Below are 16,072 nucleotides of genomic sequence, written 5' to 3' on the forward strand. Positions count from 1 at the left end.
GACCTAAGTTCTTAGTAGAGGAAAACTATTTTATCATCATTGTCATTTCTGATACTCTATTTGTGAGCGATTTAAAAAGTCTTGTCTGATATAGCCTGACTTTTAACATAAATTAATAAGCTGAATATTTTATTTTAGATTGCAAATTCAACTGCCATAAACGCTGTGCATCAAAAGTACCAAGAGACTGCCTTGGAGAGGTTACTTTCAATGGAGGTAAAATACTTTTTCTTAATTTTCATAAAAGATTTAAAAAGGTTACAATTCTTTTTTGTACAAGGTTATATTTGCATGTTTTGTTTTTTAACTTCAACTTTTTTTCTCATTTAATAATCAAGCGAGATACAGAGATCAGTAATGGTATGCTTTGATTACTAGTTATCCTTTCCCATCTTCCCTTTAGCCACCTACTACTGTATAGTCTAATATAACAAATAGCACTGGATATCTTCTTTCATCTTTAGATGTAAAAAGACATAGTTTAAAACCCTGTTGTTATTCCTAGAACTATTTCATAGTTTTAACATTTATTGACTGCTTAGTATATGCCAGGAACTATTCTAAACTCTTTACACATATTGAAATTTAAACTTAAGACCAACTCTTTGAGGTAAGTACTTACAAATGAGTTAACTTAGGCACAAAGAATAATACAGCCAGTAAGTGGTAGAGTTGGGATTTGAACCCATATGGCGTGGCTTCTTAGTCCATAGTTTTAGGACACATGATATAGCTTCACTGTTTCTTTCTCCAGTAAATAACCATTAGCTAAATATTTCCCCTTCTTTGCCATTTTTTTCTCTTTTCAAGATTCTGTTAATAAAAGTTATTACTTTTTTTTTTTTTCCGAAGGAAGGAGTAATGACTAAACTTTCAGCATAATTTTTCTTTAACATTTCCATGACTGGTAAAAATTGAATGTAAGTAGTTCTGTAGGCCAAAAAGCATAAGGGATGGAAATTACAACTCCTTAAGAATTTAACAGTTTCTCTTAAGGCATGTTTTCTATGGTTGTTGTTTAACACCATTGATAGCATAACTGGTTTTCTCATTTTTCTATATTACTAAAGTCTTTTCATGTATTTTTGTACTTTTATACTAATTGACAAATGGATATGAAATACTATTTACATTTATTTTAATGTGTATTTATCTGGTTACTAATGAATTTGAGCACCTTTCGAATGTTTACTGGTTATTTAGGGGGTTTTCCATCATAAATTGCCTGTTCACAAGTTTTATCCATTTTTCTGTTTGTATATTTGTTATTATTGATTTGCAGAAGCTGTTGATAATTCTCCCTAATTTTTTGTCAGTTATATGTGACACAAACTCCTCTCATTTGCTGGCTTATCATTTTGTAAACAGCTTTACTGAGGTATAATTTGTATATGTTATAATTCTCCTACTTAGTTTTTTCACAGTTATGCAACTGTCACTATACTCTAATGTTAGAACATTTTCATCACCCAGAAAAAAAATTCACTACGCAGTAGTAGTCATTTTCCATCCACTTTTCCCTCCTAGCCTCTGGCAAGCACTAATCATATTTCTATTTTTATGGGTTTGTTTATTCTAGACATTTCATATAAATGGAAGCATACAATATGTAATCTTTTGTGACTGGTTATTTAGCATAATGTTTTCAGGGTTTAGCCCACATTGTAACATATTTTTTTATTGATGAATAATATTCCTCTGCATGAAAATACTACATTTTACTTATACATTCACCAGTGGACATTTGAATTGTATCCACTTTGTGTTCCTTATGAATAATGTTGCTATGAACATTTGAACATAATTTCTGTGGACATATGTTTTCATTTCTCTTGGGTAGATACCTAGTAGTGGAACTGTTGAGTCATATGATAAACTCTGTGTTTAACATTTCAAGGACTGCTGAACTGTTTCCCAAAGCACCTGTACTATTTCACACTACCGGCAGCACTGTGTGAGGATTCTAATTTCTCTGCATCCTCGCCACCTCTTGTTATTGTGCTATTTTGATTATTGCCATCCTAGTGAGCATTAAGTGATATCTCATTATGGTTTTGATTTGCATTTCCCTGGTGGCTTACTGATACCGCACATCTTTTCATGTACTTATTGATCATTTTCACATCTGCTTTGGGGAAATACCTATTTTGATCTTTTGCCCATTTGCCTAGGTTATTTATCTTTTTATTATGGAATTGTAAGAGTCCTTTAAATAGTCTGGATACATATTCCTTATTTGATATGTGATTTGCAAATACTTTCATGCTGTAAGCTGTCTTTTTACTTTTTTGAGGTATCATTTGCAGAACATAAGTTTTCAATTTTGATGAAGTTCAATGTTTTTTTTTCTTTTGTCACTTAAGTTTTTGGTGCCATAGATATCTAAGAAGGCTTTGCCTAACCCATGGCCACAAAGATTTACCCCTGTGTTTTATTCTAAGAGTTTGCCAGGTTTAGCTCATATTTTGGTCTACGATCTGCTTTAAGTTAATTTTTGTATTTGGTTTAAGGAAGGCGTCCTATTTCATTTTTTTTACATGAAGCTTTCCAGTTGTTGTAGTACCATTTATTGAAAAGACTGTTTATCCTTTTTACACTGAATTGCTTAGACCCTTGTAAAAAATCAATTGACCAGAATTATAATAATAGTGGGTAAATCTTTTACTTTGTTTCTAGTGTCTTATGTCATACAGAAATTTAAAATTTTAACATAATCAAATAAATAGATTCTTTTACCTTATGGTTTGTGCATTTTTTATCTTTCTTAAATATTTCTTTATCCTAAATTTAATATAATATCTCTGTTTAGATGTATTGATGTCTTGTTAGTACAGTACTCTGAAATTCATTTAAAACTTTGCCAGAACCGTCCAGTCTGGGAACAGATACAGACATGCCAATGGATATTGACAGTAGTGACATGAACAGCGATGGCAGTAGGGGCTTGGATGACACAGAAGAACCATCTCCCCCAGAAGATAAAATGTTCTTCTTGGATCCTTCTGATCTTGATGGGGAAAGAGATGAAGAAGCTGTTAAAACAATCAGGTAACACACATTTAGGTATTACAAGCTATTGTACTTCCAAATGCAGAGTTGGTCCAGGAGCTCCATTAATGAGGAAGAAGCCACATCTCTTTAAGTGGAACCAAAAATGTAATTTAAAATCTAATTAAATTGTGGCTAATTCTTTTACATGCACCACAGTATTTCTGAAATAAATTATCACTCTTGCCATCCACTCCAGGTGAAAAGGTATGATAATTCTGTTTTTTTTAAGAGAAAAAAATGCTTTATTTAAATATAGTCTAGATGTGATATCTAGCTGTGGAACAGCTCCTGTAAGGTGACAGCATTGAACCATCAGTTAAAGCCACCAGTTTCACACAGCCTTTACACCGGCAGATGATCCAATATTAGAAACACAGAAACACTGCACCTGAAGAGTGTTACACAAAGATGATGGTGATGAATTTGGGGGCAGTTTTTACATACCACAATTAATGTGACTTTTAGCACTTTGTAAAATCGCTATTCAATTATAAAACTTTTAAGTATCCCCTATGTTAACAGAATTCAGTATTTTGTATATACAGCCCTGTAGGATGTACTACTTCAAGCAGAATATTAACATTTTGGCAGATTTTGTTTTTCATTTTCAATAAAGAGGTATTTTTTTAAAAAATGGGTTATTTATCAATCACATGGCAGAGTTGTCAGCTATTCAGTTTGACTTATCCTTAAATTACAGGTCTTATTATCATATTATTCTCAACTAAAATTTGTTTACCCAATTTGGAGACTATTGAGAAAACTTAGCTTCCTGAGCATGAATACTTCATAAATTTAAGAGAAAGGATTCTAACTGTTTGAGACTAAAATTCAAAAAGTGTTTTTTTCACACACACCCCCCAAATTGCTCTTTTTCTCCAGCTACACTGTTACTGACCTATGTTTCAGTATTACCCAGTGTGACTCATTACGTTATTTATTTTCTTAATATCTGTAAATAATTCTCTTTTCAGTATCTTCTACTAGGAGTACTTTTTGCTAACAACATAAGCAGTAGAATTTAATTTCTGAACCATGAGAATTTGAGTATAGGAGTACTTGCTTTTGCCTGGTTGTGAATTTACTGAATTTATCATGCTGCCTGCGACAGGAAGCTTTCTCAACAGCAATCCCCAATGGGACCCTCCCCCAGACTCCAAATGTTTTAACTGGGGAGGATTCTTCTTCTCTGTTCATTGTTTTCTTATGTTTTGTGACCTCCAGAATATACTCATGCCAAAAAATGAGGAACTACAATGTTATCTTAATCTTTTATAAATCAACTGTATTTCAGCATTACAATAAATTTTCTTAAGGTCTGTCTTCCTAGGATATTTTGAAAAATTTTAGCTCATTATCTTTAAAAAGGCTTGATTAACTATGTATATGATTTTTTAAATTGCAATTACCAATATTTATCATAAACATTAAATATTTTTTAGTCCTTCAACGAGCAATAATATTCCACTAATGAGGGTCGTACAATCCATCAAGCACACAAAGAGGAAGAGCAGCACTATGGTGAAGGAAGGATGGATGGTCCATTACACCAGCAGGGACACCTTGGTCAGTAATCACAGGCATTTAAATGTGGTAGTGAAACTTCGTTATGTGCTTTATTTTGTGCGTTTTTAAATCAAAATGAGAATCGTATGTATTTGTAAAGATTTTTAAAAGGTAAAATATTTAATGTATTATGAACTGGTATAGCACTAGAGAATCAGAAAGGGTCTAAGGATAGACCCCTCGCATAACCTTTTGCAACACCAAATGCATAACCTATGAAAGAAATCATTGATAAGTTGTGCTTTATTACAATTAAAAACTTCTGCTCTACTAAAGGCACTGTCAAGAAAATGGAAAGACAAGCCCCAAACCGGAAGAAAATATTTGCAAGAGACATTTGATAAAAAAAATTTGATGTTATCCAAAATATGCAAAAAACTCTTAAAACTCAAATGTAAGAAAACAACACAACTTAAAAAATGGGCCCCAGCCCTGGCCAAGTGGCTCAGTTGGTTGGAGCATCATCCCGTACACCAAAAGACTGAGGGTTCTATTCCCAGTCAGGGCACATAGCTAAGTTGCAAGTTTGATCCCCATTTGGAGCGCATATGGGAGGCAATTGATCGATGTTTCTCTCTCACGTCAATGTCTCTCTTCTCTCTCAAATCAATAAACATACCCTTGGGTGAAGATAAAAATATATTTTTTTAAATTGGCACAGGACCTTGACATATACCTCACCAATGAAGGTACACAGATGGCAAATAAGTACATGAAAAGTTGCTCTCCATTATATGTCATCAGGAAAGTGCAAACTAAAACAATAAGCTACCACTAATACACCTATTAAAATGGTTAAAATCCAGAACACTGACACCACCAAATGCTGGAGAGGATATTGAGCAACAGGCACTTTCCAGTCATTGATAAGAATGCAAAATGGTACAGCCACTTTGGAAGACAGTTTGGCAGTTTCTTACAAAACTAAAGATATTCTTATTATATGATTTAGAAATCATACTTTTTGCTATTTACCCTAAAAAGATGAAAACTTACATCCATTTAAAAATACATATGGATATTTATAGTACCTTTATCCATAATTGCAATACTTGGAAGCAATCAAGTAATCTTGAGTAAGTGAACGATAAGTGAACTGTGGTACATTCAGACAGTGAAATATTATTCAGCACTAAAAAGCAGTGAGCTATCAAGCCATGGAAAGATACGGAAGAACCCTGAATACATATTATGTGAAAAGCTAATGAACAGAGTTTACAGAGAAGAAAATAGAAATGACTCTTAAACATAGCATTATCTTAAGATACAACTTAAAATTTCACTGAATACTGGTTTTAATTTATCAGTATATCAAACATCAAAAAGTTTACTAACTTACTGAGTTTGTGAAGGTGTGAATAAACAGGCACTCTCATGTTGCTGATTCGCCTTTAAATTGGGTGAAGTCTTATGTAGGGTGATTTAATACTGTCAAGCAAAATTACATGTAAACATATCTTTCTGACCCAGAGTGCCAACCTTTGAAATTTAGCCAATAGGTAAATTACATACCTGTGTGTGTGTAATACTGTATATTTGTGTGTTCACCTATAAAGGTCTCTAAAAGGATTCCCAAAACTTAGCAACATTGATGTCTATGTGTACGGATAGGCATGATGGTGGGAGTGTACTTTTTGCTATATATCTTCTATAGTTTCAGAATTTTGAACCTCATGAGTTTTAAACCTATTAAAAAGTATAAATTTATGAGTAGAAATGAAAGGAAAAGGAAAGGTCCTTCGGAGGAATCATTGTTTTGAACTTCACAGTTTTGTATTCTTTATTTTATAGAGAAAGAGGCATTACTGGAGACTTGACAGCAAATGTCTAACATTGTTTCAAAATGAATCTGGATCAAAGTATTATAAGGTAAAGATTTCACATTTTTAAAGATATGTACATTAAAATAGCGTATGTTTTCCAAATATATCTGAATAATATTAATTGTTGTATTGGAATATACCTGTTACAACTCTGCCTAGTATAGTTTATAGGAGTCACTGTTCAGTTCCTTGTTGTTGAAGTACATGTCCCCCATGCATCCATCTTATTCCCCATAACAGTTCTGCTACCAAAGATGGTTTTTTGTGTGTATGTTTCTTTGTTTTTGGTTTGCCCGTCGGGTTGCTCCTGCTTTACTTTTGGTTCTGTGACTTAGATTAAACTCTTTAGAAACTTACATGATCATTGCCTGTCCAGATCAGGCCAATGTGGTATTCGGTGTTTTTCTCACCTTCCATTTCACCTTAAATCCCAATTCCCAGATGCTTCTTTTGGCTCTTCATCTACTTTGTATAGTATTCTTTGCTTGGCTTGCTCCACATTTTGCCATGTCACTGACTGACACCAACAGGATTGTAAGTGTGGCAATTGTATCAGTAAGAAAGAGACTAAAAACAAATGACTTAAAGTTAGTTGGGGTTTACTTGATAATTTTTTTTTGCCTTACAAAGTGGACTAAACATAAATGATTGTTACAATTATGGACAGAATCAGACATTCTAATTTGCTGCTATTATGTCTGCTTTGTTCTCCTTTTGAGGATATACAGGATGGGGCAAAAGTAGATTTACAGTTGGTACGCAAAACAGGGTTATTCTTGTATTATTATTTATTTATTGTATTATTTTCCATACGAACAACTGTAAACCTACTTTTGCCCACTTTTATCTTGCAGCCAGCAGCCAGTAGAAAAGTAGTTGTTGAGTTGATTTAATGACAATTGGAAAGTGACAAGTATTTCTATAGCAGCCATTGGCTTCTTAAATCCTCACCTTCCTTACATTTTGATACCTGTAGTAGGGAATCACTGACAGTTACTATACTTCATGCTCTGCCTCTGGCCTTGGTGAACATGCAGATTATTCAAGGAAGATACCATCACAAGACTTGACTGTATGTTTCATGGACCACATATATGTGTTTACATTAATAGCATTTATTAGAAATGCATATTTTTGATTGCTTAGTATACTGAAAATAAAAACAAATTTTTATATTTTCCAACGTTTAATGTTTTACTTTAGGAAATCCCACTTTCAGAAATTCTCCGCATATCCTCACCACAAGATTTCATGAACATTTCACAAGGCAGCAACCCACACTGTTTTGAAATCATCACTGATACTATGGTGTACTTTGTTGGTGAGAACATTGGAGACAGCTCTCACAATCCTGTTCTTGCTGCCACCGGAGTTGGACTTGATGTAGCACAGAGCTGGGAAAAAGCAATTCGCCAAGCACTCATGCCTGTTACCCCTCAAGCCAGTGTTTGCACTTCTCCAGGGCAAGGGAAAGATCACAGTAAGCAATATGCTTGTTGATGGCTTTTTTTCCCCTTTGGTTCTTAAGCATTTTGTGGTGTGGTCATATTTTCTCTATGTATTTTTAACACTCATTTTAAGCTTTGTTTGGTGTAACCAATACCATTAGTTAATTCCTTTATACAGTTATGTTGGTTATAGCATATACAGTCCCCCAGAGCTCAGCTCCAGGGTCCATCTTCCTACATTTAAATCCTGGCTTGGCCAACTTGCTATGTAATCTTAGACAAGTACTGTATCTTTCTGTAATATTACCTTCTTTATAGGGTTGTCATTATTAAACAAAGGAGGACATGTAAGATATACAACAGTGTTTGGCATCCATAAATTATTGGATTAACTACTAGTATTAGTATTTTGCTTCACAGTGGCATATAACAGGCTATAAAGTGTTACAGTTTGTTCACATTATACTCATGAAATCTGTGAAGTCAGATATGCTCTATTTCTTTTAACTGAATTAAAACATTCAGAAATATTTAAAGATTACAGAATCGTATGTCCTTCGTACCAACAAAATTTGAAAAAGTCTCAATTGAACAATAAATCAGAAGGCCATAGTATAATGGCACTTTGCCTCCACTGGCATTATGTTGTTTACGGGGAAACATAACTCACTTATTAGATAACTATATCTAAATTGAAACAGATATCAACCAGTTTCTAAATATAATTTATTTCAGTTCAGCTGTACTATGTTGTGCTGTTCTTGGCATTATGCTAGGTCCTGAGCTAGAATACAAAAGAAAACCAGAAATTTTAAAGGCCGTTTAAGGAGATAAGACATATACACAAGTGCTAGATGTTACTGTAAAGCAGTAGAGGGCAAAAATGAGTAATGCTTTACTTAAGGAACTCAAATACAGATTGGCAGAGTAAACAGAGATGTCATGGTAGAAGAACCTGATTTGGGCCTTGAGCTTGGATCTCAGGGAATTTAGGATAGGCAGGACTAAATGGCAGAGGTGGAGGGCGTAGTGTCCTCTAATTGAGGAGACAGTGTGATCAAAGGGACAAATGTAATAACCATGAACATGTTTGGTGTCTAATATTATTAAGAGGGTAAATAGATGGATGTTCACAGTGCTCCTCAAGTTTGGAGGAATTTTAGACAACTGTAATATATTTGAATTAAAATTATGGACCTTTTCTCCACTATAATACAGGCACATACACAAATATATATAATTGAATTTAGGGACTTTCTCAAGCCCATCCATGGACCTCCTCCCTAGGGTTAAGGGTTTCTAAAAGCAGAATTAGAGACGGGTTAAGACTGAGGATTCTGGAGAATGAAACCCCAGCTCTGCCACTTACTAGCTATGTGATCTTGGCCTATACATTTAACTCTCTCCTACGTATGGTGTCACATGGATGCGAGATTTATTGGGATGATCACTTAGTAAGAAATATAATGTCCAATCACTGGGATGTACACCCGAAACTAATATAATATTGTATGTCAAGTGTAATTGAAAAATAAAAATGATTTAAAAATGGAAAAAAAGTGGATCAAGCTAGTGAGTAAAGGCCTTTGAAACTAAATATTGATTTAAACTGGGGAACTGGAACTACTGAAAAGAATTTTAAACACATTAATTTTGTTGATGCTGTGCCTTTTTTGTTTCATTGATCAGTATTTGAAATTTTTTAAATTGACATAAAATGGAGTTTTTGTCCATAAAATGGACAGTCATACAACTTATTTTTTGAGCTATATTTTACTTAATATTTCCTTGTTAATGAAATTTTATATTTGGGATTATAAAGGAAATGTCATATCTTATTTGAGTTGTCTCCAAGGGTCAGGATGTTTGATATCTAGTCTCTTGCTTGCTTTCCATTTTCCCCTTTCTCTTTTTCTTGTTACTTACTTTCTTTACTTCCCAAAGTAATACAAACATTTAAACTTTATAGAAATATATAAAATGAGAAAGTGCTCCCTATACACATAAAACATCCCCCCATTCCCAATTGCATATCTCCCCACTCAGAAAACAATTATTAATAGTTTGGTGTATATTGGTTTGGGGATTGATGGGGGGAAGGGGCACCTATACTATCTGTACTATAAAAAATGTAGTCATACTCTGTGTTCTTTTTGCAACTTGTTTTCACCCTCTATTTGATATATATCAGATATATTTCAATGTCAGTATATAGATTTACCTAATTTTTAAATTTTTTATTAAAGTAATGCATATGCTTTTTATGTTTGAAAACTTACAGACTGTATAGAAGCGTATAAAGACTAAAATCTTTGTTCCCCAACTCCAACTCTCTCACTCACCAGAAGTATTTTTGTTTGTTTATAATTCAAATGCTGCTACCCTGCAACTTTTACATTTATCACTTAATATGTCATGGATAGCTTTCTGATTCAGTACTTATAGTTCTACACTATTAAATGTTTAGATAGTATTCCTTTGTATGGATGTATCACACATGATTGAACCAGGTTCCACCTCCTGGATTATTATTGCTTGTGCAAAATCTTTTTTTTAACAAATGTAATCACATTATATTAATTGAATGTTAGCCAGTGTTTTAAATTTAATATACTCTGGGTATTCACATATCAGTAAATATTAATATTATTAAGTCATAGTCTAACAATTTTGTTCTTTTCTCATACATCATTCTTGTATTTTACAGAAGATTTGTCTACTAGTATCTCTGTATCTAATTGTCAGATCCAGGAGAATGTGGTAAGTAAAAAATACCCTTCCATGGTATCCTCAGGTTTCATATCCATGGATTCAACCAACTGCAGAACAAAAACAATATTTTGGTTTCGCATATTTTTGTTCTGCACTCGGTTGAATCCTCAGTTGCAAAGAGCCAACAGTAGTTAAGTTTCAGGGGAGTCATAAGTAATATGTTGATTTTTGACTGCCTGGAGGTTGTCATCCCTTACCCTCACATTGTTCAAAGGTTAGCCATACTGATTATTGTATGTCATGCACTGGACATCTCGACACTTAATATATATCCTAATTTAATTTATTCAGAAATCGAGTGAGATAGATGTTGTTATATCCACTTTACCAAGGAGAAATTGAGGCCTAGGACTAAATTATTTGAGCGACTACCATGAGACAGGTACTGGCTAGGAATGTTAACACTAAACGAGGTAGAGAGTCCTCAGCTTCATGGAGAACACAGTACATATCCAAACAGAAGGGCGACCTTGACTGAAGAGCTATCGATGGCATTAGAGAGTATTTCCCCCGCCAAAATGAATTTGTGACAACCACTACCATTATTTAAGGGGGTGGAGGGAGAGAGGGAGGGAGGGAGGGAGGGAGGGAAGAAAGTGGAGGGAGGGAAAGAAGGGATAAAATTGAGGAGTGGATTGGAGTTACAGATTTTCTCATACACACTCTTTTCATTAGTCTTTCCAGATTAGCTTAATGTTAATATGAACCTTTTGAGTTTTCTTTTCAAATCAAAGATGACAAATCTCTTTAATGGTAAAATAGGTAAAAGCTTTGTTCTTAATTTTTTATGTTAATTTACTTTCTAAAGATCACTACTTAATAAGTCTAAGATTTTTTTCCCCAAAGGTCTTCTTACAGAGTACATTATACTTCCACATTGAGAATGATAAAATAAAAATTGAAAGCCTTATTTCATAAAATACTGTTATGAAAGTTAGTTGCCTATGTCATAAAAACAAAAATGAATGAAAAGAATTAGAAGTGTTGACAGTGCTTTATAAAGGTAAATTATACCTACTGCTTCCTCTATCCTAAATAGGACATCAGTACTGTTTACCAGATCTTTGCAGATGAGGTGCTTGGTTCAGGCCAGTTTGGCATTGTTTATGGAGGTAAGTGCCTATAGCCATTTGTTTATTATATATACTATAGGAGAATTGTGAAATTTTACAATACTGCCAGATGTTACATCTTATCACATTAAATAACTGAAAGAACTAGAAAATTAGTTTCACAATAGCCTTACTTTATGCCCGTAGCTCATACAATATATTTGTGTGGGAAAAATAAATGGTTTGAGGTTTATGTTGGGCTATATAGGCCTGTTTATTGAAGTATATGCCCTACTGATTTTCACACAAATGGCACCATTCGTCTACTGTTTGCTCTCTAACTTAGGATGCTGGCAGTCATTTAACCTCACGGTGCCTCCTTATCTTTATCAGTTTAATGGCATTAATAAATAATAAAGCTGATCTGCATAGCTCACAGGGTTGATAATATTGATTAAATTTAATGTATGTAAGGGTACTTTGTAAGCTCTGATCCACATTACAAAAGAAATGTTATGTTAAGCCCTTGTTACCCCTTACTAAGACTGTTACAGTAGTCTCCCAGTTGGCCTTACTTGCTTTTGTATGTGGTTAAATCACTGTGCTGACTCAGTGAACCTAGAATAAAATTAATTCATTGGTACAATGTTTCCATCTTGTCAGAGTCTCTGAATACCAGATCAGGGAAGTTAACTCTCATTTATTTAATAAGGTAGCTAATTTTTCACCAAAAAGTTGATTATAATTTCCTGCCATTTCAAATAATGAAACACCGTTTATAAGGTGTTTCTGTACAAATCTCTACAGGGGAAAACGTAATTTATTTCTCAAAATTAAAGGTATGTTGAAGGAGAAAGAGAAAAATGAGCCAAAGAAAAGAAACATAAGAGTAATCAATATAAATTTGAGTCTGCGGACAACTTTCTGATAAAGTTTTTGTATTGTATGTGAGCTGTCAATTTGCTTTTTCTTTTTTGTCTATACTTTTTTTTAAATAGGAAAACACAGAAAGACTGGAAGGGATGTAGCTATTAAAGTAATTGATAAGATGAGGTTTCCTACAAAACAGGAAAGTCAACTCCGTAATGAAGTGGCTATTCTACAGGTAAAAAAAAAAAAATGTTGCCTTGTATTGGTTTTATTTTTTGATTTATGCATTTTAAATCAAAGACTGTTCAGTGTACTGATAAGATTCATTTTTTGTTTGTTTTGTTGTGTTTTGGTCTCGTCTTATGACCTTTTGGCTCTGAGAGGTGGTGAGCATGTGAATTAACTCCTTAAGTTCTTTTTTTTTTTTAAGATTTTATTTATGTATTTTTAGAGAGAGGGAAGGGAGGGAGAAAGAGAGGAAGAGAAACATCAGCGTGTGGTTGCCTCTTGAGCACCTCCTACTGGGGACCTGGCGTGCAACCCAGGCCTATGCCCTGATTGGCAATTGATCCAGTGACTTTTGGTTCTCAGGCTGTCTGGCACTCAGGCCACTGAGCCACACCAGCCAGGGCCTTAAGTTCTCTTGAAAAAGGAAAAGTTAGGTTATAGTAAGCTAGGAGTTACATGGGCTGCCATTATTTTGCTTTATGGTAATAATTTATTTAGAACTCATTTTCATAAGTAAAATCTTTAAAAAATAAAATACCATTCTTAATTCATCACTCCAGGTGCTCAAAATAATTGACACATTTACCACCACACTTATATCATTGTGTTGTACCCACCCAATTCTCACAGATGAGGTGCTTGATTATTATAGCAATTACTATAAAAATAAAGACAGCTTAAAAATTGTTTATCTCTTAAAAGTAGTATTTCTTTTATTAACTCAAAACTCTAAAGATTTAATATATTAATAGTTTAATTCATTAAGGTATATTTTAAAAGATATATTGGCAGTGATTTAAATCCCGTAAAATAAATTACTATGTATTATTTTCTTTCTTTTTTCCTTTTGCAACATGTTGATTTTATTTACTAATGAAAAGGATGAATATTAACTTTCTATTCTTATTCTATTACATTCTAATAGGTTCCTCATAGGCATGATAGGTCAATGGTTTCGTTACTAACTTAACAATTAGCCACTATCCTATAGTAAAACTGTTGGACACCTTCATTTTGGGATAGTACCTTATATGCTAAATGGAAAATATCAGAACCACTACAGTTCATTCACAAAAATTAGATTATTATGGAGAAAGCCTATCTGTGGCAATAATAATTTCTTTGACATGTAAAACTGCATTTAAAAATTTTTTATATTTACTCTTTATTGTATTTTTTTCCATTACCGTTTAGTCCCTTTATATACCCCTTCCCCCAGCAGTCACCACACTGTGGTCCATGTCAATGCGTCCTTTTTCCTTTTTGCTCAATCCCTCCACCCCCTAACCTCCCCGCCCCCCACTAGCTGTCATCCTGCTCTCCATCTATGAGTTATTTTTACATCTTTTGGGGTCATCCAGAAGACTAAAATTTAGCTTTATCTTTTTTAATTCTTCTGATGAATGTTTATCTTATTTATCTTAAATGTTTATTTTATCTTTTTAATATCTAATATACCATAATGTGCAAGTTTCTATTAACTCGTTGTGTAGCTTTTGCATAATATTTAAGAAATCATGGGGATGCGATAGTTAATGCTGTCAGTGCCCCATTTGCTTGTGGGTGAAGTTCAAGAAGATAGCGCTCACTGAAGTTATGCTTCCTTGAAAGAGGTAAGAAATTTATAAGCGCATAATTAATTTTACATTTATTATTTTATTGGTCACTAGTAATAACATTTGCCTCACTTCTATTTCAGAGGAGTGACAATCAAAAGATTGGTCTACAAGCTCCCTGTGCTCACTTCAAGGCTGTCTCCTACAAAGAAAGCAACTTAGATAGAATATTATTAGCATGTACACTCTGTATTAGTGTGTGAATACATTGTTAAGAGATATTTTCTTATATCTAATTTTGGAATCTTTCTCATTGTCTAACTAATATGCAAAAAACATAAATAAATATTAAGGACATATTCCTAAAGTGTGATTTCTTGATGTCACTTTGATCACAAACACTGAACCTCTTTTCCCATGTTATCAATTCTGGACCATAGTAACTGAATATAGGAATTTCCAGATAATGCGCATGTAAAAACTATTAGTATATCCTTCTGGTTATTTTTCTTGAAATTGCCCAACTGGGAAGAGAATTAAGTGATTATAGCATGTCTCCAAATATATTGTCATCTTAAATTTAATACAATACCATTTTTGTGGTAGATTCTCTTCAGATTGTTCATAGAAAATATTTACCTTTTTATGGTAGTGAATGGCTTATTTTGTGCCAGCAACTATACTTATTTTTTCTCAAACTCACCTAGCAGGAAGAAACTCCGTAAGACCAGAGATACTTAGTCAGTTTTGCTGACTGGTGAATTCAAACTACCTATGTAGTACTAGGCACATAGCAAATACTCTTATTATTTGTTGAGTAAATGTACTTATGTGGGGAATTATCTATAATATTAAATTTTTATAAAGGAAGTATGGAATGGTTCCATTTGTGTAAATTCTTAAGGTAATGTGTACACTGTACATGCCTGTATGTGGTTATATACAGAAAAGGATTCATACCTATATAAACTTTCAACATTGCCACACCTAGGGAACACACTGTGGTTCAGGAAAGAAATAGGGATTTTTACTTTTGTTTCATAGGGATATAGTACTAGTCAGTGTTTCTTTTGCTATTGTCCAAGGATAGTAGAGTAGAGGGAGAAAAGGCGTGGTGCTCTCATGGCTACCTGTACAAATAGAAAAAGGTGATCAAGAATCTAAGAGAGAACTTTCTACTTTGAACGGTGTTATAAATTCAGCATTTTCTCCTTCTCAGGAGTTATCCAAAAGCTACAAGAGAAATGGTAAACAGAAAAGCACACTCTTGTGTTTTGTGAAAAAAAAGAGAGAGGTCAGACCTACCAAATAAGTAGAAGTTTTTACAAAACCAGTGGAGATGGAGCAGGGATGTGGGCAGGAAGTGGTACCACAGTAAGAACTGCTTCTGCTGGCTCTTTCTGAGATCTACCATTGTTACATCTAGGTGCCTTCTCAGATAGGAGACAGTCATCGGGTCATGATATGATGAGATTTAATTCAGGGAAAACACCTTAAATGAGCTGAAGAAGGACACTTGAAACAGTGGAAGAATGTGAATAACACTCTACCAATAACTAGTATTTGAATATACGAATATTCAAAGAATAATAAGCAATATTATATGATCTTAATGCAGTATAACTGGAAATAAATTTCAAAATTAAAAATAGCCCCTACCACCTGAAAATATTTTAATATCTTAATTTTTGAATCAGCAAAATCAA

General features: G+C 33.6%; 1 protein-coding gene across 1 annotated transcript in view; it reads left to right on the top strand.

Annotated features, from left to right (window-relative positions):
- PRKD3 (protein kinase D3) overlaps window positions 1-16,072 on the top strand; it is a 65,511-nt gene that overhangs the window by 34,379 nt on the left and 15,060 nt on the right. Inside the window, exons 7-14 of the mRNA XM_054567723.1 lie at window positions 139-216; window positions 2,865-3,048; window positions 4,494-4,617; window positions 6,409-6,486; window positions 7,644-7,920; window positions 10,596-10,648; window positions 11,700-11,772; window positions 12,711-12,817. Coding sequence (XP_054423698.1) covers window positions 139-216; window positions 2,865-3,048; window positions 4,494-4,617; window positions 6,409-6,486; window positions 7,644-7,920; window positions 10,596-10,648; window positions 11,700-11,772; window positions 12,711-12,817 — 974 coding nt within the window. The remainder of the gene's footprint in view (window positions 1-138; window positions 217-2,864; window positions 3,049-4,493; window positions 4,618-6,408; window positions 6,487-7,643; window positions 7,921-10,595; window positions 10,649-11,699; window positions 11,773-12,710; window positions 12,818-16,072) is intronic.

Source organism: Pteronotus mesoamericanus, unplaced genomic scaffold, assembly GCF_021234165.1.
Source record: "Pteronotus mesoamericanus isolate MK-2021 breed Mesoamerican mustached bat unplaced genomic scaffold, CSHL_Meso_final contig_101, whole genome shotgun sequence".
NCBI lineage: Eukaryota > Metazoa > Chordata > Mammalia > Chiroptera > Mormoopidae > Pteronotus > Pteronotus mesoamericanus.